This window comes from Prorops nasuta, unplaced genomic scaffold (assembly GCF_024137725.1).
Source record: "Prorops nasuta isolate Cenicafe-Biocafe unplaced genomic scaffold, Cenicafe_Pnas_1.2 PNAS00018, whole genome shotgun sequence".
NCBI lineage: Eukaryota > Metazoa > Arthropoda > Insecta > Hymenoptera > Bethylidae > Prorops > Prorops nasuta.
In genome coordinates this window covers 2,956,909-2,982,701 of record NW_027116815.1, presented here as the reverse complement: position 1 = coordinate 2,982,701, position 25,793 = coordinate 2,956,909, and the positions used below count along the sequence as shown (strand labels likewise).

Genomic DNA, 25,793 nt, shown 5'->3' with positions numbered 1-25,793 from the left:
TGCAAGAAATCCCGAGCGATCTCGTATATAGACTCCATAAGCGAATAGTGTTAATTAATGGGATTATTTCCTTCATTAAGAAACTGGCTGGGAAATATCTGCAGGTGCGTGTCGGCAGAGGTTTGCCCTGATGCGGCGAGGCTCGGTGGTTTGAAAAAGGAAAAGCTATGTAGCCGTTAAATGAAAGAAAACGGATCCGCTGGCAAAATAATGAGGTCGCCACAACGAGTTTTCTCCTCGGGATAGTCTCCCACCCCCTGCCACCCATGACCCCGCACCCTCCGGCAAAGTATTACACGCACGCAACGGTCATTATGAATTATGAATTAACGCGTGCCACGACCTATTTGCCACTTGAAAAGCGCATGCGTCTCAGTTTTATTCCCTTGAGAAAAATCAAATTACTCCTTTCAAACCCTCGCTTTTCTTTGGAAAGCATTAGAAAGCAGAGCGAGAGAGAAAGCGTTTCTTCTTCTTTCTCCTGTGGGGTCGAATGAAATTTTAATCGATGAGAAATTAGGAAGAAATTCGCCTGGGGAAAATTCGCGGTGAATTATTTAGAATTGATTAATGATTAATGCATAAATTCTATTTCCGCAGGTCGACCCTCTCCAAGAGTAAGATGGTGGAGGGGTGAAACCCTTCTGGATGCCAAAGACGGCCCAGGAGATTTCCCCGCCGTTGCCCGCAACACTCTGGTGGTCCATGAACTCTCCAGATCAGATCTTCATGCAGTATTCACCTGCCAAGCTTCCAATAATAATATCAGCCAACCCGTATCAGCTTCCGTGGCTATAGAAATGCATCGTGAGTCTTCGCATTTTATCCTTTAGTTAAATCGAAAGCTCAAAGATACCGCATGAGCGACTATATAATCAATTGTTGCTCGCTCAATCGCGCACAGCTGATTTATAAATATAAATCATGTCATCTTCTGCACAATGTAATTTGGGGGCATAACCTACATTAATTAGATTTATATTCATTAATATATTTCAATTGGAAGAATATCGTTGGGATTAAAGCGATTAAGAAATTAAGCAGAACAAAACGGTTAATGGCGCGTCCAGTTTTCTCGATCGGGAAAGCGCGAAACATTAATTTCCCATGTAATAATTGAATTTCGATAGGGTGATTTGCGGCTGTACCGGACGCACAATGCCTGGTCGTCCCTGACGGGACGCGCAAAGATTTGATAAAGCGTGAAATAATAATGAGCGCCGATTAAATTACGTCGAGACTGACATCAGGTGAAAATTTCATAATTTATATCTTCCCGAACGATTCGCGTTTCCAACGAGCATCAATGAGCGCTCAATTTCACTGGCGCATCGAAAGGAACCGGAAGTCCGCCCTGACTTATTGCCATTGCACCACCAGCTGTTTCGTAAATCGTGGATCTCGTAAATCACGAGATTTGCATTGATAATTCATTCGAGTCAAAGTCGAATCGGCCTCGTTATTTGGATCGTCCTGTCACATTAATCTCGTCGAGATCTCGTTTCAATTTTACACGGAAATATATTGTACAGTATCTATATATATATATATATATATATATACACACATAACCCACATGTAGTATACGTATAACATATACGAAGGGATGTAGCAAGGCTTTATTTAAAGAAAAATATGACGAAATCTTGGAGATTTTTCGAGATTTTCTATATATATATATATATATATATATAGAATACCGTAAATTGGTACGTTTACAGGAGGTGGTTGGATAGTGGCCGGAGGGTATGCCGTAGGGTAAAGGGCTTGAGGATCGGAGGGGTAGAAATACAAGTCTGGTAATTCCGCGAGTTCCGTCGTTGTCGGCTGGATAACGGACGTAGCGCGGTGTTGGAGGGAAGAAGGGCGATGAGTAGGCGACAACGGAGAGTAGAGGTTCAACGAGAGACTTGAGGGAGAGAGAAATAGGTAGAGGCACCCTTGAGCCACCACGGAGCTTGATTGTGCGCGAGAGACAGTGTGCTATTGAAACAGCCAAGAGTGCCCCGGGAGCAGAGAGGCTGCTCTCAGACTGCGTCGCGGAGTCGAGTGAGTCTCATGTGACCCCTGACAAAGTCGCATCAACTGCTACATTCTAACGTATCGCATCCAGCCCCAACGTATCGTATCCCATCCTATCCCATCCCATTCCATCCTATCCTATCCCATCCCGTACCGTACCAACCTATCTCACCTCGTACCGAGCCATGTGTACATATATATATATATATATATATATATACACCGTACATATAGGACACAACGCACGTCCTCTTTCTATATCGGCTTTTATTTATCCCACATCTTATACCATCCGTCCTTCCAAAATCCTCCGAAGCCTCTGCTGCTCCCGCTAGCCACGAAAAATTCAAATAGGTGTCTCGGTGCTTTTCCGTCGAATTTAATCGCCAGTCGGATGGAAGAAGAATGCCTTTGTACGCCCCGTAAGGGAAAGCTCGGCAAGTCTCGGTTTGAAAACTCGAGTCCTGTTGGAGGAAACGGGAGAAAAGGATTTCTCCATTCAGATACTCTCTCGCGCGCGCTGGGAAAGGTTCGCGAAATTAAACTTTTGCGATTCCCAACTTTTGATTTCAATGAAAAATCGTCTACTCTTATATATATATATATATATATATATACATATATATAGTAAACCGCCTGTCCTCTCCCCTCGTCCTTCTTTCAGAAGAAGCCCTTCTTGCCTTAATCCACACTGCGGCTCCTGCTCTTTCCTTCTGTTTGTCACCTTACTTCGCGTTCCTTTCAATCGCGTACCACGCCTCATCCACAATTTTCTTCCTGCATTATTAAAATATTGGCGGATTTTCAATAACGCGGTTTACCGTTTTGCAAAAGTGTTTTTTATCTTATCCAACTAAAAATAAATATATATATATATACGCGCAAGAGTATAATGATAAAACGGAAAAATTCCAGTGATTCATCGAGTCGCAAGGGAGGAGGAGGGGGAGGGGGGGGGAGGTAGGAGTCGTGAAAATAGAACCGCTGGAATTTGCTAGGCTGGCTAAACAGTAAAAAGCATTAAACTCGTGAGTTGGGTAAATTCGTAAAACTCGATTCAGTAGATTGAATCGATTATTCTCCTGAGAGTAAGGGACAGTGGGAGGGATGGAGGGCAGCAGTAGCGGCAGCAATTGAAGTTGTAATCCATTCTGTTGTAGTAAAACCGTTAAACGTGACTATACTGAGCAGCGAGCATGCGCCGTTGAGCGAGGGCAGAAAGTACGATGTCAACTGCATGACTGTTGGCTCAAGACCACCTGCTAAACTCTCGTGGTACATGGAAGGCAAGAAACTGGAAAATTATACAGAGAAGGTAATCGTCTTATCGTAATCTCCATATGCAAATGTATGGCTATATTTTATCCGGATAAACCTCAGTTGTGATCACGTGGGATCATCCCTGGCCTTTATTGCCTTGTCCAGAAAAGCGTTTAGACAAGCGAGCGACCCATCCCCCTGGCTTCTTTATAAAGCAAAAATATTGCAATCACCTATACCTACACACACACATATATATATATATCGTATCGTTCGTGCAATCTCATTCCGCAAATTCGCCAATTCGTATCTTGTGCTTAGGTATCCGAGGATGGAAATACGACCACGTCGACCTTGACGTTCACCCCGACCCTCCTGGACCATGCAAAAACCATCACCTGCCGAGCGAACAATCCGAAAGTGCGCGGTAGTATCCTGGAGGACACCTGGCAGCTGAACGTGTACTGTAAGTATTTTTCACGATGAGAAATAGCCGAGCGACAAATGGGAATGGCTAAAATTCTGTGAAACATCGTCCTACGTGTGCAGTGCTATATATATATATATATATATATATAATATATAGTGTGTATAGAAGTGTCTATTTACAAGCAAGCTACGCGATCAAAACGTATGTGCGCACGAGAGCACGTAGATTTAATCCAATTGCCATGCAAATAATTGAAGGGGAGGGTGGTGGTGGGCCGGAACGCTTCTGTTCCAACGATGAACGTGTATCGCATTGACTGGTGCAGCGTATAAAAAGCTCGCGTGTAAATTTCCATGTATAGGACGCTAAGTATTGTTTTCCCTTCGCATCTGCCCAAAGTCTGCCCAACGGATCCAATCTATCCAATCTTTTCAATTTATCTCGACATTTCATTCTGCTAAAATCATATCAAGTATTATCGAACCCTTTTACAACGGTATGTATAGCTCATTTTTACCTACATCCGCGTTTAATCGCGCGCGTATTTTGCCCTCTTTGCCATTTCCCCCCTTCTCATTACAATTTTTTTGTTATCTCTGCATTACAGTTGTTCCTATAGTTCACCTGGAGTTTGGCTCCAGCATGAATCCCGACGACATTGAGGAGGGTGACGACGTGTACTTCGAGTGCAAAGTTCAAACCAATCCTCAAGTTTACAAGGTCGTTTGGAAGCATAACGTGAGTACTATCTCAGAAGCTAAATGTGGAAATTATATTGCTCGTTATATTGCTGGAAGCGATGTACACAAAAGCCTAATGAAATTGATGAGAGTCAATATTTGATAGGGTGGAAAGCGAACGAGATTATATTGAACGAGTATTAGGCTATTTATGCAATTCCATTAAATGATTTGCAAAAATGGCCCTTGCCCAATGGTTTTTCAGTCGCATATATGAAACAGGCGAACGCTCGAAATGAGTGGCCATTTCGATAGCCACTCGAATCTACATACGCGTATCGTAAATTTCAAACACGCCCACGGCACGCCATTAGAAGTAGCCGAAGGGCCAAGCACAATTGGTTTTCCCATATAGCAAAATGACACGAGGAGCCACTAATGTGAAATATCACATTTTCTTCCGAACCGAGGGAATACTCATTTGCCCGAGCTATTCGACCTTGCGAAAACATCGACTCTGTCAGTGCACATGTTTTCCCTATACACCTATACATGCACTCCTCTTTTTCCTCTCACTCGCCCTCTTTCACTCCGCTCTGCCTTATACCTAACATACCTCATTTCCGCTACCACCTTCCACATCCCATTCACGCGCCACCCCAACTCCCAACCTTTTTCAGATCGACTCCCACACTCCCTCCTCCTCCTCCACCAATACTCCAACATTTGTCCTTCGTAGCGTGATTTTTGGCAAATTTATTTATACCTTCGGAAATAGGAAACGATCAAGATTGTCGCAGGAGAGAGACGGAGAAATTTAAACATAAAAATGGCTCGATAAACTTGGAATGAAGTATGGATATACGGTTTATGGTTGATTTGACGATTTACAAAGTTTTCACGCGTCTATATGTGTACATATATGTGTGTGTGTGTGTATATATATATATATATGCTCTCCGTTACAGGGAAATGTCATACCGAATGATTCAAAGCGTTTTGGCGTAATAGCACAAAAGGAGGCTTTGGCTCTGCAGAATGTCAGTCGTTCCCAAGCCGGAAATTATACTTGCGTTGCAAGCAACGTGGAAGGGGATGCTTACAGTAACAGCGTCGAACTGAAAATTATGTGTAAGTATAACGTCCAGTATCTAACGGTAAAACGGTTGATATTTTTCTTGAAAATTACAGTGGTTCTTATTGTTGCAAAGAAATTAGTTAAAATACTTGCTCTATGCATAATTCTTGCATGCGATAAGAGAGCTGCGCTATCAGGTTGAAAATGTTAGGCGAAAGAGAAATACAGCAGAAATGTGGCATAAATTTCGTGAAAAATAGTCGCATCGAATAAATTTAACGGTGGATTTAATAAATTTGACAAATTTATTTAACCAGAAAGGGACACACTAGGGGAGATTAATGAGCATTATTCTCCTGGTGGAATAGTTTCGCCATTTGGCGAGAGTGGCTCGTTTATATCGAAGGGGAGAGTTTGCCAGTTCGGAATAATTTGTCAGTTCACTCGCGATTCGTTCCATGGGTCACACCCAGTTCTCTCATCTGCCACTTTTTATGAATATCCGAATATTTTCTCGCTGACCCCAGATATAGTTGGCAGTCGCGAATTGTCGTCATATTTTCCGAAGCTCGAGCAAATATTAGTCGTAGGAATTCGAGCAACCACTCCGCGAACAATGCCAAGTTGTGGTAATCGCGAATATCTCCGTCAGAATGACGAATAAACTTTGCGAAACTTCGCTTACAGTTTCGTTCTCCAGCTTCGCAGCTTTCATCCAATTGAATCAACAATTGCTCGGCTCAAATTTTAACGCAAGGCGAGAATTAAATAATATTGCTCGCTCGGTATAATAATTTGATAATCGTGCGCGATTATTTCTATTATATATGTACACTATAGTGTGCGCTGTTTTTTTTTTCTTTTAGAAAGGGGTGAGGGGGGTAAGAGAGAAGCTAGGAACAAAATAATATAAAACTGTAAAGAGAAAGAGGAGGAAAGTGAGAAAATGCGATTTTGCAGACAAACCGATATGTGTGCCGGAGCAGAAGCGGATCTACGGGGTGGCTAGGCACGAGGATGCCCGAGTGGTTTGCAGGGTGGAGGCATATCCGCCTCCGGACAGCTTCCGGTGGGCCTTCAACAACACCGAGGAAATGGTGGACGTGCCGCAGGCTCGTTACAAGAACTCGACCAGGCGAACTCAAAGTGTCCTCACCTACAGGCCCGTCACGGAAATGGACTATGGCACCGTCTTGTGTTGGGCCAGCAACACTGCAGGCCAGCAAAAGAACGCTTGCATTTTTCACATTATCCCCGCGGGTACGTATTTCATATACGTCTCTCCACTTCTATGCAATTTTCAAGCTCCTTTTCTCATACCTTCCACCGACTCTCTATCACCCCTCCTAACTTCTTTTCCAGCTTTGCATGCCTCTGATTTTCCCCATTTATATACTCATTGCTCGAGCTTTGCTTTCTTTATTCCTGGCGAATCGCTCTATTGGGACCGTTCGCACCAACACAGTCCGCGACACTCGAATAATAACCCCTGTAACTTTATGTAAGAAATATACGAGACGATATTTCGTCAAGAATGACCGTTGCAAATCTTGCGACGATTGCCACTGATATTATGCACATCTGCATATATAATTTTTTGTATTATTACTACCTAGGTGCACGTGCACTTGCAGGCCACTGCAAAGATTATATGCTCGATTGAAGTTTGTCGATAATTATCCAACAGGTAAACCGGAAGCTCCGTACAATTGCACGCTGACAAATCAGACAACGGAGTCCCTGTCGGTGGAATGCACGGCCGGATTCGACGGGGGCCAGCCTCAGCACTTCCTCCTCGAGGTGTTCGATCAGCACACCGGAGTCCTGCAAGCCAACGTCTCCTCCAGAGAAAACGCGGCGTTCACCGTTCAAGGCCTCGAACCTGGCAAGGTTCTCAATATGATCCTCTACGCGGTGAACGCCAAGGGCAGAAGCGATCCAACCCTCGTGGAAGGCTTCACGCTGAAGGTTGCCGAGAAACAGACCGGTAAGATGCAACAACGATCGCAATTCAACCCCCTCTCGACAACTTATCTTACCCCAGCATGAAAAAACGAATCCACCCCTATCGATTCGTTACACACCGAAAAATTGTCAAAGTTTCCACACATACTTTCGGTCATTTTCTCGTTGCAATTTTCCAAGATGCCTCCGGGAGTGTTATGGATTCCGCTAAATTCTCCCGTAGATTTCTGGCTTTCGAGGGATCTGGAAGCGGCAGTGCTTCCGGCTTGCAGGCGTACTCGGTGGGGCGTATATCGGACGAATTTACAAGTGAAATTGCTCTCGGTCAGTTTCCACCGTGGCGATTCGAGCGAATGCTTCCGATTCTGGCGTGTATGAGTGGGCGCGTGCATCTGTGTGTGCATGCACGTATGCACGCCTCGTCGGTCCGTTCGAAAATCGATCTCCATTCTGCGAGGTTGGCGGGTGTGAAACTTTAATAAAATTCCCCGCTTTCGCCCGCACCGACGACCACGCGACGGCCTTACTCTTCATTTTGCCGCCGCGACATTCTATCTTGAGGAAGCATTGAAAACTAAAGCTCCGGTAACTGTTAAGCTCGCCACTTATTGCCGCTTTTTGCCGAGCCAGCAGGATATTTCCCTTTTGACTCGGAGCCGCGAAATATTCCGCCTTTGTTTAGGAGAATCGGCGACTTTTAACGATTTCACCCCTTTCGCCGAGGGTCGATGAAAAGGCTCCAAGGGGGATTGTATATGCATATATATATATATATATATATATATGCAGTAGCGATGAATATTTAATTTTGCACAGAAGTATATACATATATATATATATATATATATATATATATACATAGAGCTAAGAGAAATTTGTAGATTTCTATCACAACCACGGGAGACGACTATCGATATTTTCTTCGCTTGTCAAATTCTCGTACTCGCTCGAATATACATCGCGCGTTTTATCTTGATAAATGCCTGGCTTACGTTTTTATAGTATATGTGTGTACCTACCAAAGAATAGGAGCGCGCAGTCCGTTAAAATGAAAAAATGTCTAAATAATGAACCGACTTCTCCTTGGCGAGAAATAAGGTGGCTGTAATATGAGCGTCGCTATAAATTCCGTTAAGCTCGGATTTACATTTAACAAGTGGGGATGGGGGAGAAAAAATCTAAAGCAGAGCGATAATTCATAGCGTCTAATGAAAATAATTAATACGCGCTTGACGATAAATCAGTGGAGTGAGAAAAAGAATGCGAGAAGGAAGCAAATTTAATTCATATCAATCGCTGCGATTGATTCATTATACCACCTCGCGATATTCATGACCGGATGATGAATGGTCCCGGGGCCAGACTCCTCCGCGAGAGACACTTTCAATTATCCCTGCGGATATATATAGGTATATAATATATAACGAAGAGAAAAGTTTCCCGCTGCAGCTTGGCAAGTTTCTTCGGCTCCCAATTGCCGCTAGTCGATAATGTCAGTGATAACGCGTAATCGCACAAAAGCAGTTCCCCTTTTTGGCTTTCTAGGTACGCCGGTCCCGTTCGAGATCACTCCGCTACTGGGTGGGCTGATCGGCGTGGTGACCGCTCTTCTTCTGGTCACCGTGACGATTCTCGCGGCCCTCAAGGTCCGCAGCGAGAGACGCGCTCAGAGACCGGGGGACCTGCCCCTGAAAAAGTCCACGGTCCCGAGCTCCGAGGATCTCTACGATGCTGACGACAGAAATCCTGACGTAGTGCCTATTAACAAAGGTTCGTGTATATCATCGATTATACAAAATACTTTATATTTCAATGAGAAAATAAATATTTTACACATTGTAAGATTTTATACCGGCAAAATATTCCAATGACAAATCCCGACTCCTGTACCGTGCGAAAACTCCTTTCAGATTCGGACTATCAGCTGACTGGCTCGACTTCCGGAACGCCTTTAGCGACGCAAAATACACCGGATGGTCTTCCAGCGTCTCCACTTCTGGTCCAGCAGACCAATCACCTACAGGGTTCCCTAGTTACGTACGCGCACAACGACTACAACAATTATCCAACCTTACCTGTAAGTAAAGAAACCTAGACTTAAACCTATATAATCATCGCGAGTTAATTCCTCCTTCGAGCAAGAGATATTCACCTTGATCGATGATCTTTTCCAGTTGTCCGGCGAGGTGACCTACGCCGAGCTCTGTTTAGCGCGACCTTCGACCTTGTCGAGTTTGTCCACGGACACGAAGTTGATGAACTTCGGAGGTCTGGATGGTTTTCAGTCCTACGGGAATGGGAACGGGAACGGTAGTACCGGGAACCTGAAGAGCAAGTCCTATAAAGAGCCGACGGTCTACGCGTGCATAGACCACACAGCGAAAGCTGCGAAATTCGACGCGTCCTCTTGCGGGACGACGCCGCTCTCGCAGGACTCCGCCTTGATGACAGTTACGATACCCATTGGTAGTAAACAGCAGCAGCAGCAGCAACAGCATCCTCCAACGCGCGAGGTTGTCACAGTACGAACGCCGTTGATATCCACTCAGGAAAGCTGTGTATAGGGCAGGGACTCCGACGCGCTCAACGTCAACGAATATTACGTCTGATATTGTCACTTGGAGCGCGTCTATCTGCAAAAGCGCAGATCCCACTCAGAACTCTCCGGACGATTCCTCGCCAACTTGATCGATAAAGGCAAATTATTTTACTCCTTCGCCGAATTTCCTTGGATGATCCTGCGGAAGTCTCAAGGTCGCTGAAAGCCACGAATTTTCTTCTTTCATATAGTACGATATAGAGGACATAGTGTATTTCTTCTTAAAACACTCGTCACCGATCATACCAGTGTGCCATTCAACGTGTTATATATAGAGTTCTCTCTAACGAGGCGAGAGGACTTGGAAAAGGTTTAAGTCTGTTGATAGAATTAATATTTTCCGAAGACCTCTCTGTTTGTTTACCTCATCGTCAGTAGAAGTTTATCGGTCGAGTTACTCCAGAATTGTCTAGAATTGGATTCATCCAAGCAACACCTATAACGACGACTGCGTGATGTAGGAAACGAAAAAGTACAGAGAATAACTCTTCGTTAAACGGTTGGCTGCATTTTCAAAATTATAAAAATGTCTTTTAAAAAATAGGGGCTTCCAGGATATAGGGCATATCGCGTTTTTGTCAACCAAACCGACGACGTAGTCTCGTTATTGGTGTATCGATGATGATAGAAAGCCTCTCTCAAATGAGATTGTAAATATAGAACGTTTCCATTCAGAGAATGTGAGAGCTGGATAGGCTAGGAGGCAAGAGGAGCCTCGAGCGATCGAAGAAAACCTGGCAATCTCAATTTGGCAGCCTAACAGCTCGAAGTTCGAGAAACTTAGGATAATTCAATTAACGTGTACATTGATTAAGGAATTCGGAGAATGTTTATATTGGCGTGCGTAATGTGTACGCTGCGCATACCAGAATTGGCAGACAACCGAAAAAATGTATTATATAACGAGATATTAAGATTAGGTTTATTGATCGATTAATTGATTGACCAACGTCTCGTATATTAATTTAGTCTCGTAAGAAGCGCAAACTTTTTATATTATTATTTTTATTATTATTCTTCTTTTTCGAGTCATTATAATCCCTATTAACGATTTGCCATAAACCGTTTTAATGTTAAAAGTAACAATTAATTTTAAAACATGTCGCGCGCTCAATGATCTAAATCGACTGACAAAATACGCACAATAAAAATCGCGCAAAACTGCCATTCGCTACTTCCTTTTGCACGAATTTTTGTTTCGTTCGTTTCTTCGTAATACTTTATTTATATATACATATACAGAGGATGAGCAACAGATTATTACTTTCTGCCCGTGTATTGTGCAACGTACATGAATAATTGTCATAGATATGTATACTGTGCAAATCAATGAAAATCATGGCTCATTTTAGGCGGACTGTAAATAACTTGTAAATATAAGCATAGGGAGAGAGAGAGAGAGAGAGAGAGAGAGAGAGAGAGAGAGAGAGTGGAAAAAAGGATGAGAGAGACAAAGAGAATGTGTGCGAGCATGGAAAGAAGGGGGGAGAGTGAAAATTGATTTAATTGATTAAAGGACGGATTAAAATATCTAATCAATATGTTACTCAAATTGATCATCGTGTTTATTTCAAATCTTTTTATAAGCATACGTCGATAATCTAAAAATTCTATCTCGACTTTATTAATTGAAAATACTACTATACGTATGTACATATTTCAGATGGAGATAATTGTATAATTATATTTCGCAGAATGTTAAACGATAAATCTATAATTATATTATCTGCATGGGGTACATACGCTACGTTAAATTTACGTGACGTATGTCGATAAATTAGCATAAAGGCAAACAAAATATGATGGAATGATAAAAAATTCAATGGTTTCCTTTTTTTATTCTCGCCCCTTGTAACAGTTGTAACATATGCGATATACAGCGCCAATATTTTTTCAGATTGTACGTAAATAATATTTCCACGTATTGTGAATTGAATGCCCGACAGTGGAAGTTTTGTCCCGATAATGTGTCCTGCGGTTACCACACTGATTGTTTTTGTTGTCAATGAAAACAAAAAGGAGCCGATTGTTCCGCCAAGTTTAAACTAGTTTAAAGAGAGACCTGATTAAAATCGTTCGAAAAAAATTGAAACACGTATATACGTTGCGTCGCGTCCTAATGAAATATTCTCATTGATCGGAACGTTCTTTTATTTTTAAAAGATTATTAACAAAAAGTACACAGTAAACGACCTTACGGTGAGAGGACAAAACATTTCCACTGGAAGGGACGGGAGACGCACCGAGCGTTCTCCGCGATAATAATAATACTACTAATTAATAATGACTATCGTTATTACCTTAATGTAAATAGCCCAGCGCGGTATTCGTTCGTTCGTATATTTTCTTGTGAAATTGAGACTGCGAATATACATATTTATATATACATATGAATATAAAGATAAATATAAATAAATATAAATGCGGATACAGATACAGATACAAAATACAAATACAAAAAATATAAAGATAAAGGTTCTAACTGAGAGTAAGGCAATAATAAAAGTATTGCGCGTTGGTACGTGTGCGGTGTGAGAAAGTGTATATTACGTACCGCCTTCAGATTGTATCCAATGAGATGTATCCGTTTCTTGTTCGCCTGCCTGCTGGCACGAAAAAGATTATGGACAACAAAAGAATACTACGACGACCATATTACGTGTATTTACAATAATCATAGGTCTCTCTCTATAAATAAAAACATACACACCAGTGTAATCCAAATAAACGTGTTGATATGAAAAGTGAGAAACAAGGCTCTCGATCATTCATTAAACTTTTCTCCCGATCATTATCATTTTTTATATGTATATATATATACATATAGGTGGCCGTGCAGCAGTCTACGTTAAATGAATCGAACAATTATTTATATATATATATATATATCATAATTTAATTCAAGGCAAAGCGATGGTTGGGATTCGTATGTGTGTGTGGGAGAGCGGAGGATCTAGACGGGCCAATCAGAGTGAGCGGAACAATTATCAGTGCTGGAAGCTGTTGTGGGGCATTACTAGACGGCAGGAGGAGGAAAAAAGTAGGGGACGTCAATGGGTACGCTTTTCGCGAAAGGAAAAAGTCAAAAACAAATGCGGTCCGCTTAATGAACGTCACGGCTGATTGACATTTAATTCTCGCAAGAATTTCTCTCCTTTGAACGGTGCGGAGGACCAGGTGGGAGGGCCAACTCCAACGTGCAAAAAGCTAATTGCATCCACCTCCCGCAACTCGCCAGCCCTTTCCAACACCCATTTGCAACCTCGTATAGACCCAGTTTCACCCCCTTTCCCACCCCTCCTCCTTCTCTTCCATCCTTATCAACTTTCAAGCCCTCTGCACCCTTCCAAAGAGAACCCCTGAATTTCCCCGCAAACTTCTCTCCGCAGCACACTCTCTTTTCGTCTTTCGCCATTCCCACGCGGCATTGGCCGTTCTAATGCCCGCAAGTCTTTCACTTTCCCATTTTCTCCCTTGCCACATCCAACTCTTCCTCTCTTTCACCCAAGTAGCTTGTTCTCCACTCCAGCAAGCGCCGATAATTAAAACCACTTTTTGACGTTACAACGCAAATCGAATTATCATCCCGAATTAATCAAGATCCTCTTACGAATTTCTCAGCCTCGCTCGGGCGGAATTCAGTAGGCAGCTTTGGCATTTTCCGCAGCTCCCATTTACCATTCGTGCTTATTGCCACCTTCCGCCATTTAATTGTTTCGGAAACTTGCAAAGTGTTCAGCCGCGCTCGCTCAGCCCTTCCGACACGCACCCCTAACATTTATGCACGCTCAGCAAACCGCTATTGTAATCGAGCGTTTCCTATTATATATGGTATACATTATACACACATATATATATATATATATATATATATAGATAACACTAGAACGAAGCACCGTTTTACGTAAAAAAAAAAAAAAAAACGGATAAATTTCGGTCGATATGGAGAACGTGCCTATATAAAATTATTAATAACAGTCGTGTGCGAAATATAGACCGGAAGGGGTGAGTTTTGGGATTAGAGGGGAGAAATGGATGGGAATTAGGATAATACACGTTAGGTTAACGAGAGAGCAACGCGTGGCTTGTGATCAGGCGATGGCCAATGTCCAGATGGACGGAAGGACGCTTGGTTAATTTTCAATTAACCGAGGAAGCCGTGCAACCCGCTGGATTACGCGTCAGCCGATAGCCACCGGATAACCAGGTGATCGCACGGATCCACACGCGATATCACCACGTTCTATCGCCATCATCCGAACACCCTGATTGGACCGTCGCAACTGTCCAGCCAATCTTCTCCTCTCTCCAAAAATTCACTACAATTTTCAAGCCGAGTCCTTAAACCTTTCTGCACAAAACAGAGAGAGAGAGAGAGAGAGAGAGAGAGAGAGAGAGAGAGAGGATCGATCTTCTCTCTCCGCTTCTTTTTTTTTCATTCGCCTCTTAAACTATATATGATAATAGCTAAATATATATATATACGTATCTAAGAAAGAGAGATCACGCAAACAAAATACATTGCTTTAATCTCCAACAGAGTTCGATAGGTTTACGAGCGAAAGATTACCGATCCAGCGTATCTCGATAATCTAGAAATAAAAGAAGAACCTGTTGATGTTTCGTTGGAGTTGCTGCGACGTGCGGTTCGATCTAGAATGAAATTCGTGACTTATGGAGGGATGAAAAGAAATGGTTGGTCTATATATATATATAGGTATATAGAGGGGGTGGCTTAGAGTAACTCACCGTACGCAAGCGAGTATTCGTCCCTCCTGCAGAAATAATCCAACAAGGAATTTCTCAATTCCCGATTGAAGCTTAGGTAAATCCAGGGATTGACGCAACTCGTTAAGCTACTCAATAAGGATAAAATAGTGAAGGTTGGTCCTGTCGGGAGTAACGATTAATCGTGAGCATAGGATTAATATATATAGGATATGGTAATAAATGCACGAAGAAATTTCCTACCGGAGAAGAAAAAGGACGAGGATGCAGCTGGATCCCAAGTGGCCCACAGTTGACAACCAATGAAAGGGCTGCTGCTTATCACGTAGAGGCTGATAACGACGATAGTCTGCCTGATGGTATTGATCATGGCCTTGGATATCAGAGGATTTCGTATCCTACCGAGGAAACGCATGGGCTTCGTCGTTTTCTCGTGCTCCACGGCAGCCGAGACGCTGTTGCTCCGCCAAATTTCATAACAAATCCCGCTGTAGGTGTAAACCAAGGCTAGAAACGGTAGGAGAAATACTGTCACGCTGTACCTGAGATAAATTGAAAATGTATTTTCATAATAGCGAATAAACAAAACGCGACGTTTCCAAGTGATTCTCACCAGGTGACGTAAGCCTTTTCGCTGTGAGGCAGAGTGAAAGTTGCCCAACAATCCCAGACACCTGGCTTTATTTCTTGATAGGAAAACAGAAAGGCCTGAAAATTGAATTTTTCGTCTATTGTACACTATAAATATATCTATGTATATATGGTATGTGTGGTTTGATCATGGTTAGGTGTGCAATTCTCTCTGGAGACGAATCAATTGGAGCATCTCGCTTACCTGTGGCAGACAGAGGATCAAGGTGAGTCCCCAGGCAGAGTAGACCATGAGTTTCGACCTGCCGAATGTGGTACCGCAGTAGCTGAGGGGATGGCAGATCGCGCGGTACCTGTCAATCGCCGTTGCCGTCAAAACGTACGAACTCAGGTACGGCCCCAGCGGTTGAGCAAATTTCACCAGCTTGCACATTACTTGTCCTCCCTGAAACCTAAACCCTCCCTCTTTCGGTACATGCTTATCGACAGCGACTAAACTAGCTCCTGTCAATTTATTCATTGGTTTATAAACAATCTACGAGAGCAATCGTGTGCTTTACGTATAATTAATCAAGCCATTGAGTGCAAATTTGCGTTAACCTCAAAAATACTACAATTTGTGATTTTGTAACATTTCCTCGTCCTTCGATCTACACGTGGAAAAATGAGCAAAAGAAAAAAACTCCTATGACTGCATGTTATTCAGACTAATTATATAGCATTGTTGCACATCAAGAACTTTTATGTATATATATATATATATAGGATAAAACACTTGAGACACCTTAATGAATTAATGCACTTAAGGAAACGTGTATGCGTTTCTATTATAGTAACTACTAAATCAAAGTTTTACATATTGAAACTCTCTGAATGCAAATGGAGTAAGAGGTTTCGAAAAGGTCCTATGCAAAAATCTGATACTACAGTGATAATCCTTTTAATATTTGTAAATTTCGCTGTATAATTTAACGCGTTCGTGGTGAGATATATTTCCGATTAATCCGCTTTTGCTTTTACAATGCCTGAAAATCTTGCAGAAATATATGGTCACCTGAAGGTGATGTCCCAGGCAAGTTGCGGTAGGACGTCCAGAAGAGCCGTGAGCAAATCAGCGATGCTCAAATGCATAATGAAGAAGTGCATTCTGGTAGATTTGCTTCGCCTTCCGCGATGCCTCCTCAAGTACAAGGACACCAGCACCAAACTGTTTCCAAACAACGTAACAAACAAAATACTCGTCAACACAGCAATCTCCCATTTCGCCAGGTACTCGTCCCTTCTATCGTTTTCACTGTTACTTATCAACGTGGAATTCTGTCCTTCCGACATTTTTCCTCTCGTCTGTACCGATAAATCTTCCAATTAACATGAAACGACTATAAATCGTTTTACGCCAAGCGATTACGGTTATATTCCACACTGACACCGTTTCGCTTTTTATTCATTCGCACAAAGACTCGGTGACTTTTTGTCACGATCAATCCATCCGTTCACTCGCGCGATGCAAATAAAAATTCCACTATATATTTAATCGGCCGATAGCTCCTAATTATAATCACTCCTGCCAGTTTTTCATCCAGCTCGACGATCGATCCTCACGCGTGGCGGTTTTTCCTTCGTGATAACTCAAAGTGAAACAATTACAGAGGAGGTGTTTGCCGACTTTTCGCGATTGTTTTCTCGTCGATTCTACTATCTCACGAACGAATGACCGCCGTGTCAGGCCGCGGCCTGAATATTCATGTACAAACTTCCGCCGAGATTACGCGTCCAACGCGCACTTTTCTACCTGAAACTTTTTTACCGTCGCTCGCCTATCCAGCTGATCGACGATCCTCCGAAAAGTCCATGGGAAGCGCGATCGATCCCATTCGAACCAGACACATTTTCAAACGCGATCATATCCATGCAACTGCTCCTCCGGTGCGCGCGCGCGCGCGCGACTTTACACATTGACGCAATTCCGTAGCAACAAAAAATCAACCAAGAATCGCCATTCCAATAAATTAGACGATATTTTTCACACGTCGTATAATCGATTTTTCTCGACGATTAAAAGTCCGCGCTCAGGAAGGAAATCATCCTCTTCGGCTTACTCATTCTCCTTGATAAATCCACAACTTTTTTTCTCCGAGATCTCTTATACAATTGCGTTAATCTCATTTCACGCAAACTCTGTATCCCGGATTTGTAGCGTGCAATTTGAGATTACGCAAGTTTTTCAACGTCCATTTCCTATATTTCCTTCCCTTTATGATGAGTTCTCATTGTTTTTTCTCGATTGTCCTTTGTCGGCAGACTCGGGCGACGAGAGTAAGAGCGAGGCTCCACGGGGACGAGGATCGAAGCTGAGGAACGAGTTGCCTCGTTGAAATTGCAACTTGGACTGAAGAACTAGCGCGGAAGAAATCGCGAGTAGCACGCTCGATCATCGAGAACAAATCCATTTAACTAAGCATGAATCACGCTCTTGTATACGAATTATATCCGAGAAACACTTTTGTCGACGCATGCTGTAAAATGCGAGACTATTTCTGGTTTTTCCTTCCAAGTGATGTATAGGTGTGCCTCATCCCTATTAAACGATATTGCCAGAGCTTGTCAACAAGTGAAAGCCATGCTCATGCCATTTTTCAATGACGATTCCTCCTCAAACCTGTTTCTCTGCCGACCGATTAATGAAAACAATTAAAACTTTTAAATCATCCAATCGTTATCCTTCTCAAGAGCGACAAACTTACTCTTATAATATGTAAATAGCTCGTAATGAAGACGCGTGAAATATATTTTCGATCGCTGTACATATTTAACCCCCTTTCTCTTAAAAAAAAATGGCTAAAAAGAACCTGTTTGCCAGATTACCCGAGCTAATCGATTTATTTCGGATACCGGGTGTTCGTCGAGACCCATGCTTTGCATCGATTTTCAATTTTTTTATTGGCCTTTCAGTGATCGGTGTCGAAAAATAAAAGAAATACCGAGAAGAGGGGATAAAGGGGAAGGAAGATGAAAGAAAAAGTAGCACGGCTGTTTATTTGCGATAAGAAAAAATTCGTCAATGGCGTATTATGGTAAATGAAGACTGAAAGGAATTTATGCGAGGCTTTGAGATAATCGTCAATGGCGTGTTATTCTGTGATTTTCAATGATCCGCCGTGGCACGTCTAGTCTACCGTCTACTCGGTGTCAAGGATTTCTAGTAAGAGACGATATATACTGCCTATACCTTCCACTCAACGCGAGCGATAATTCAGAAAAAGGAGAGCAAAGTACGTTGGATAATCACGGATCACCTGCGGTAGAAGCATATCGGCGATCGGGTCCACTCCGATGAACGATTAAATCTGCAGAGTGCTTTAAAAACGCACGTTTCTCTAAATCCATTAATCATTTGGTATATACAATTAATTGAAAAATCTTATTACTTATACCTTCCATAGAATAATAAACAGTGCATTTTAGTTGACAATTTTTCATGCCACTCTTCAATGACACAACAAACTTTTCGCTCGCAATAATTAATTAGATCATGAAACGTTGTCCCGTAATCCTATCGATCAATATTATACGGACCAATTGTATCGACCATTTCACCCCACCGTATAATTATATAGTAATACATGCAAATTATTTATTTAACAGCATGAAATTGGAAATATTGCAGGATTATCTTATTATTATTCAGGATATGGTGCTTGTCGGATGCTGCATTTTTTGGAGGGCAGGTCTCCCTTTTTCAATAAAGAATTTCTATAATTCTTGTAGCGGCTTTTTTCTCGATCCGTTAGAATTACACGCTTCCACCTCATTAGTATTTGCATTGAACGAGGCTCTATTATGCCTCGACGCTCGTATTGTCATTTTTATCCCGATCATCCCAGTGGCGCTCGCATTTATGTTAATGGCGCTCACCAGGGATGCATCACCGTCGCTCGAGACCCGAAGAGACCTAGCCGAAAATACCCTATGATTTTTGTTCCATCCCAAAAGCCCGAAAAATCTTTACTCGTCAACGTTATCGTTTCGCGAAATGTCCGAGCGATCTGAAAATATGATCCGTTTGCTTTCGATGGAGGAGACGAGATGTGGGAGATCCGGTTAGGGCGCCGAAATGTGTGTTTACGTTACTGAGTTGGGTAAACATTGGGCCAGATGGCAAAGGGAAGAATGAGAGACACTGATGGAACACCTGAATACTTAATAAACGGATAAAATTAACATTAATAACGACTCTCTGTGTGTCGATCTACATCTTTTCAGGGTACAAATGCTTTCCAGTCACACGTAACATCTTTCGAGAGGTCGATCGCTGGTGAACCACCAGTTACTCCAGAACTTGACACCAGGTCAAGCCAAATTACCTTGGCGCCTTCAGGATGGAGCCCAGTTCCGAGGAGTATCCGAATGATTTATCCAAAAACGAGGTAAGATCGGTGAACAATATTCTTCTATGCGTAAGAGAAAATTCCAGAATCGGTTGCTTAAAATAGGTCAGTGAAATTACTAATCGTATTCCACCATTTTTTACCAAAAGCAAAGTTTATAAATACGTTTATAATCCGATTCGATAATTTCCAGTGTGTTGAATCTTTTTTTAAAGAATTTCGTAAGTATCGTTCAGTGTTAGAACTGTTCGTCTTGATTTTAGTCGGACAACGAGAGTAATAACGAAAACTACAGACGATCACCGGTTTTGCTGGATCTCGACGAAAGTTCGAGGCAACGGCAGCAACAGAGGGAGGCGGAAAATCAAGAGACGAATTCTATGAACGGCCTGCCAATGATTAATCAGCATATGCAGAATCAATTACCTAGAAACGTCGTATCGGGTATAAATGCGTGAAAACAAGTTTGATTCGTTGTAGAGAAAAGATTGATCACGAAGGAGAATTTTGGTGATTGTGGATGTGCGAAATTTTGCAGAATTTCCTTCGGAGGATCCAGCGACGATCCGCAGGCAATCCTTGAGGAGACGATGGCAGGACACAAACTTTGATCGACAACAACAGCAGCATCAGAAACCAGCGGACGGCGTTGTGGTGATTAGAGTTCCTGAACCGGAAGTAATTGGTACCCATCCTCACCTGGAATTATTGCACGAGACCAATATAAAACCCGTACAGAGAGAGCCGTCGCAGACTGAAAAGGGTAACGCACAAAGGAATAGAAACTTTGCACGCGCGCGTGACATAATTAAAAGTTTATTTATAATTAATATAAACTTGCTTTACCTGGTCATTGAAATGTTCCCTACAAAAGAATGAGTTCTCTTATTTCTTTTAGATTACAAAAAGTCAGCATGCGATCGGGAACGTACGAGGATGCGAGACATGAACAGGGCTTTCGAGTTATTGAGATCGAAATTGCCCATTTGCAAACCTCCAGGAAAAAAATTATCGAAAATCGAGTCGTTGAGACACGCGATCACATACATCAGACACCTCCAAAGTCTCCTGGAGCCCCAATACACCTATGCGCCCAGCATTCCGGAAAGATCCTCTTACTACACTGCCGCTTCCGGTGGTAACCATTACGAAATGCAACATCCCAGCAGATGGGAATCGTTTGCCTATTACCGGTACGATTATCATTCGTCGTTTCCGGCACACACAACCTCAACTCCTGCCTTGCCATCCACGATGCATCCGAGATTGCCCTCCTCAGATCAGGAGGACCGACAATTCCAGTACAATCGACCTTAATTCTAATCTTTTATCTATAATACTTTAATTATATTTTTATACGAAGCACGATAATTAAAATTTATATTAACATTGCGCTAGATGAAAAATTTATCACTTCAATAATGTAAAAATATTATATATATATTTACTAAATGAAATAGTCCTTTACCTGTATTTTGTAGCTGTAGCGTACAAGTAAAAACAATATATGTATATTTTTTAAAAGAGTGCCAAAGAAAATTAATTTTAGGAATTTAAAAAGATTTATGTTCTTAAAAGAGTCAGGATTCAAATGACATATTAGCTTTACAGAGTGCCATTCATCAAATTGTGCAATCATTAAAATAGCTATATAATTTATAATAGAATATATAATTTTTTCTTAAAATACTTGCATTGTTTTTTGCACAAATATTCAATCTGTACCTTATAAAAAAGTATAGTTTTGAGAAATGTTGCCATAAGATTTATTTATCCCTGCTTAACTATACTTTTGTTTATTGATTTGTGCAGTGTACGCTGGCTAACATCGTTTCGATGACACCCTACATGTGGTATAGTATCGAGTACAGACTTCTGCATATCGACACAACGGCATTGAAATGACTAGTGAGAAGAGTGAAAATGTATATATAGTGATCTATATATCATGCACAGTGGAAAATTGATTCGTTGGGGTTCGGCTACAGTATGCTACATATATTAATTTTATATGCCAAATACTGAGTAAAAATATCCAAACTTCGGGAGGTACGATTGGTATGAAGTACCTGAAGTCCCTGAAGAGTAGTGAAGAGCTAGAGGTAGAGAGAGCATGGAGCATTTATGCGCGGGGTTAAAAAGTTAGGGATGAGGAGAAGGAAGGATGACCGCCATCTTAGTATCTGAAGGTTGTAGCAGTGTCATATTATGAATCCAGAATACTGTGAACGAAGATGAAAGGGTTAATGTCAGGAAGAAACAAAGCTATATCTACGTGAAATTAATTTTTGTTTTCGTTCACATTCCTTATACTATTCTATATAGATTTACTCACAATATAGTATGTATAAATATACATATATGTATAGGCACTGTGCGCGATATATATAACGATAGTGAAGTGAGAATGTATTGCGGTGTATGTGTATATATACGACAAGCAGTAAAAAACTTGCTACAGCGCTAACTCAGTTAAATTTTTAGTTCTTCACTGTGCATTTCGTATACGTACAAAGCAACACATTCTCACTTCTCTATTATTGTATTTCACACACAATACCTACAGCGACATCTTTCAGCCTTTAAGGTACAAAAAAACTAATATGGCGCTCAGCTTCCTTTCCTTCAGTCTTCACCCTTAATCTTTCTCTCCCCTCGCCTGTAACGTGACCTTATTATTGCTGTATATCTACTCTAGCAGGCAGGCGACAGCGCGGGCGACAGGGGGCGAAAAGTATGTATGCAAACATTAGTTCATTAGTAGAAACTTTGAGGTTTGACGTTCATAATGTCATAAGATAAAAATAAATCCTGGAAGTATATTGAAATTAGTCTTAAAGTATGTTCTTATTAAATATTTTGCTTTGAAATAATTCTATTAAAAGCAGTGAAATTATTAATTGTTTTTGTTATACTTCAGACTCCAATAATAATGATTAATAAAAATATAACCTAGAAGTTGTATTTTTAACAAGTGTAAGTTTTAATCAATTGTAATCACTCTTTAAAGAAACGGAAGAAATATAATAAAATCCAAGATGATTGAAATTACTGCTAAACTTATTAGAGGCCCAGTGTACTTTTCTGGCGAAATTGTTGAATGCTTAGTTACTTTTAGTAATCCACCTAACCCCAATCATCAAATATCTCAAAGTCATAGGTAAAGCTTTTGATAAATAATTAATCATTAATAAGCATAAGTTATTAAGAAAAATTTCACGTCTTTTCTGCAGTGACAGTTTTGAAAATCTTGCTTGGGCAAGTGCACAAGTCCATTGTCAATGTTCAACAAATGGCAAAGTTGTTCTCACAGAGAAATTAAATTCCACTGCCCGTTTAGCTGCTATAAATGCAAGTAAGTTTGCTATACTTATTTTGTATTATTACCTTCAACAATGTATATTTTTATAGACACAACCTTTGTTCCATGGCAGCAGGACAGTGGACATGTAATATTAAACACCAAATCAAAAATTCTTTTCTGTGATTTAAGGCTCTTGCCTGGAGAAAGTAAAACATGTGAGTAAAATATTAAAATGATTATACTCTAATATTAATTGAATTTTATATAGATATTTACAGAGAATCTATACCAAATGATGCTCCTCCATCTTACAGAGGTCAGGCTGTTAAATATTCCTACAAAATTACCATTGGTACTCAAAGAGTAAACTCCGCTATAAAACTTTTACGAGTTCCTTTTAGAGTTTTATCATTAAGTGGTAAAATATTATTTCATAATTTATTAACAATTTGACTTATATTTCTTTGATCAAAATCTTATTTTTTCCAGAATTACCAGAAGTAACAATATGTAATGATAGCGTAGATCTTAGCCCCAATAATCCATTTATGGAGTCCCAACATAGAGAGACTCCCTTAGATATTTCATTACAAACACTCCAGGTAATTTACATACATGCTTATACTCATCATAAACTTATCTTCTTTCTTGATTTTTATCTAATTATTTTTTTTAGAATTTAACTGCTAGACGTACTCCGAATTTTTATAATATTACAAATAACAGAGGCCGAGTAGTGAGATTTTGTCTTTTTAAAAACTCTTATAAATTGGGAGAAGACATAGTAGGTACTTTTGATTTTTCAAATGCTACAGTATCTTGTGCTCAAGTATCTGTAGCTCTACAGTCCGAAGAGCACGTTTGCGAGGAGTATAGACGAGGAAAAAATTCTAATGTTACATTAATCAGTTATAACAAACACCATGAAATGTGTCTGGGATTAAAATATTCACAATTGATTTTGCCAATTCCATTGCATGTAACCCCAGACTTTAAAACAGATCTTGTGGCTCTGAATTGGAGGTTGCACTTTGAATTTGTTACAACTCCAAAACTAGTGGAAATGCCGAATGAAAATACAGCTACTTGGCATGGCCCCAGTAGTTTGGATGTAGAAACAATGATCTGGGATTTACCATTACACATTTATCCAACGACGACACCTCCTAATACTGCTCAGCAAACTAAATATAGTATTATTATATAAAATTTGCTTTTATGTCTATAAAAAAAGAAGATTATTTATTTTTATCTGCAAACAATTTTATGTATATTTTATTTGAAATAAAAATTAATTTCGTGAATGTGTGTGATATAAAATGTCATTTTATTTCAATTATAATTAATACTTAATCAGAAAATAATTCTTTTTCTGATTGATCTTCTGTTAAATCTAATTTATTACTAGAATTTAATGATGTTGGACTATCTGAATATCGTAAAACCATATCGTCATCGACTTCGTCACTAGACATGAAATAAACTGTGCTTTCTTTGCTGGTTGATGGCCGTGGAATAAGATTTCGAGAAGTTTCATCTGTACGAATATTTTTTGAAATAGTTAAAATTTCATTTAAACCTTTATTATTTTCAAAATCTGATTCTTCCTGATCATTTACTTTCGAGTTCTTGTTTTTAATTTCAGTCTTAGTTGTTTCTTCGTCTTCTGTTGTATCGCTTTCTGTATCCATTTGAAACCTTGATTTTTTAGTAACTGTTTTTCTTTTCAGTTTATTCTCAAGCTCTCTGATTCTTTTCTTTTTTGAATTTAAAATTAATAGAAAACTTTTATAAAGCTCAACTTCCATAGAATTTTTTTTAACTATCATTTCTTCGATATCAAATGTTAATCTTTTATTGGTTTTCTTAAAATATTCATTCTCCTTCTCTAAATTTTCTAACTTCTTTCCTAAGTTTTGATGATGCTGAGATAACTGCTCCATTACTGCACATAAAATATTTATATTAGTGATTGGCTCCAAAATAACTTTTCCTAGAGTTAGTATTCCTTTTCTCCTCCACTCAAGATATTCCATATTAAATAAAAATTGAATGTCAGGGCATTGCATAGAAAATATGCATTTTGTCTGATTAATATAATCTATCTCAGTTTTTTCAAGAGCCTCTGAAAAATATTTGATATCGTCCTTGCTGACCTGAAATTATATATTTTAATTGAAGAAATAATGAAGTTTTATTAATAAAAAGCTAAAACATACTTTTCCCATCATAGGGGTAAAATTTGGTTTCATTAGAAACACAGTAAATGTGCTATCGCTCTCCCATTCTATTAATACTGTATAAGTATTTGCATCTTCACTATTTAAAATTTGAGTTGTGGTAAAATTTATCATATTCAATTATTTTTTCTCATATGCTAGCAATGAATAATATATATTATAACAAAATAATTTCATTAATATACAAATATTAAAGATGTAGTGCAGTTTATCTCCTGTGTGCTGTTATAATCTAAAATCACCTGATTTTGACATTTCTTCCTCTAAATAATAGTAAATAAAGAGAGAATTAGGGGAAATAAGAAAATTTACTAGTATATCGATACATAAACTTCGATAAGTCTAGAGATAAATCGTTCTCGAGTCGTGCACGCGTTTTTCCCGAAATCGAAAGCAATCGCAAAATGGATTTGGATTTCATTTGTATCTGTATGCTTGTATAACATACACATACATATTTCTTAGTATATATACGCACTATATGTGTGAATACACACCAGGAGAATTG

The 25,793-nt window shown here is 40.2% G+C and overlaps 5 protein-coding genes across 14 annotated transcripts in view; 3 read left to right on the top strand and 2 right to left on the bottom strand.

Annotated features, from left to right (window-relative positions):
* The window catches only part of LOC136780010 (nephrin-like), a 145,629-nt gene extending 135,615 nt beyond the window's left edge, over positions 1-10,014 (top strand). For all 3 annotated transcript variants that reach the window (XM_066738025.1, XM_066738024.1, XM_066738026.1), the window contains 10 exons: positions 601-807; positions 3,183-3,337; positions 3,604-3,748; positions 4,320-4,450; positions 5,361-5,523; positions 6,431-6,730; positions 7,158-7,457; positions 8,960-9,205; positions 9,346-9,512; positions 9,610-10,014. In XM_066738025.1, the coding sequence (XP_066594122.1) occupies positions 601-807; positions 3,183-3,337; positions 3,604-3,748; positions 4,320-4,450; positions 5,361-5,523; positions 6,431-6,730; positions 7,158-7,457; positions 8,960-9,205; positions 9,346-9,512; positions 9,610-9,999 (2,204 nt within the window). In that variant the 3' untranslated portion in view covers positions 10,000-10,014. The remainder of the gene's footprint in view (positions 1-600; positions 808-3,182; positions 3,338-3,603; positions 3,749-4,319; positions 4,451-5,360; positions 5,524-6,430; positions 6,731-7,157; positions 7,458-8,959; positions 9,206-9,345; positions 9,513-9,609) is intronic.
* A 4,482-nt stretch (positions 10,015-14,496) lies between these two features.
* LOC136780011 (vasopressin V1a receptor-like) lies at positions 14,497-17,728 on the bottom strand. 2 transcript variants are annotated; one of them, XM_066738028.1, is made up of 6 exons: positions 16,408-17,728; positions 15,598-15,805; positions 15,376-15,470; positions 15,006-15,304; positions 14,784-14,924; positions 14,497-14,626 (listed from the first exon to the last, which is right to left on the bottom strand). In XM_066738028.1, exons 1-6 carry the CDS (start codon positions 16,683-16,685, stop codon positions 14,601-14,603), a joined length of 1,047 nt encoding a protein of 348 aa, XP_066594125.1. In that variant the 5' UTR covers positions 16,686-17,728; the 3' UTR covers positions 14,497-14,600. The 2 variants fall into 2 exon arrangements, with proteins under 2 accessions (XP_066594125.1, XP_066594124.1); XM_066738027.1 differs by having other exon boundaries at positions 14,548-14,687.
* A 2,004-nt stretch (positions 17,729-19,732) lies between these two features.
* Positions 19,733-21,133, top strand: sage (salivary gland-expressed bHLH). Its single transcript, XM_066738577.1, has 4 exons — positions 19,733-19,780; positions 20,005-20,185; positions 20,280-20,504; positions 20,640-21,133. Exons 1-4 carry the CDS (start codon positions 19,733-19,735, stop codon positions 21,056-21,058), a joined length of 873 nt encoding a protein of 290 aa, XP_066594674.1. The 3' UTR covers positions 21,059-21,133.
* A 745-nt stretch (positions 21,134-21,878) lies between these two features.
* On the top strand, positions 21,879-24,353 carry LOC136779882 (RAB6A-GEF complex partner protein 2). Of its 6 annotated transcripts, XM_066737791.1 has the most exons (8): positions 21,879-21,930; positions 22,443-22,475; positions 22,752-22,901; positions 22,975-23,096; positions 23,153-23,260; positions 23,314-23,463; positions 23,535-23,647; positions 23,722-24,353. In XM_066737791.1, the coding sequence occupies exons 3-8, from the start codon at positions 22,780-22,782 to the stop codon at positions 24,250-24,252; spliced, it is 1,146 nt and encodes a 381-aa protein (XP_066593888.1). In that variant the 5' UTR covers positions 21,879-21,930; positions 22,443-22,475; positions 22,752-22,779; the 3' UTR covers positions 24,253-24,353. The 6 variants fall into 6 exon arrangements, with proteins under 6 accessions (XP_066593888.1, XP_066593890.1, XP_066593887.1 ...); XM_066737790.1 differs by lacking the exon at positions 21,879-21,930 and having other exon boundaries at positions 21,955-22,475; positions 22,662-22,901; XM_066737789.1 differs by lacking the exon at positions 21,879-21,930 and having other exon boundaries at positions 21,955-22,580; positions 22,662-22,901.
* Positions 24,296-25,644, bottom strand: LOC136779884 (DNA repair protein XRCC4). 2 transcript variants are annotated; one of them, XM_066737796.1, is made up of 3 exons: positions 25,528-25,644; positions 25,265-25,422; positions 24,296-25,201 (listed from the first exon to the last, which is right to left on the bottom strand). In XM_066737796.1, exons 2-3 carry the CDS (start codon positions 25,397-25,399, stop codon positions 24,395-24,397), a joined length of 942 nt encoding a protein of 313 aa, XP_066593893.1. In that variant the 5' UTR covers positions 25,400-25,422; positions 25,528-25,644; the 3' UTR covers positions 24,296-24,394. The 2 variants fall into 2 exon arrangements, with proteins under 2 accessions (XP_066593893.1, XP_066593892.1); XM_066737795.1 differs by having other exon boundaries at positions 25,265-25,540.
* Between the last annotated feature and the right edge of the window lie 149 nt (positions 25,645-25,793).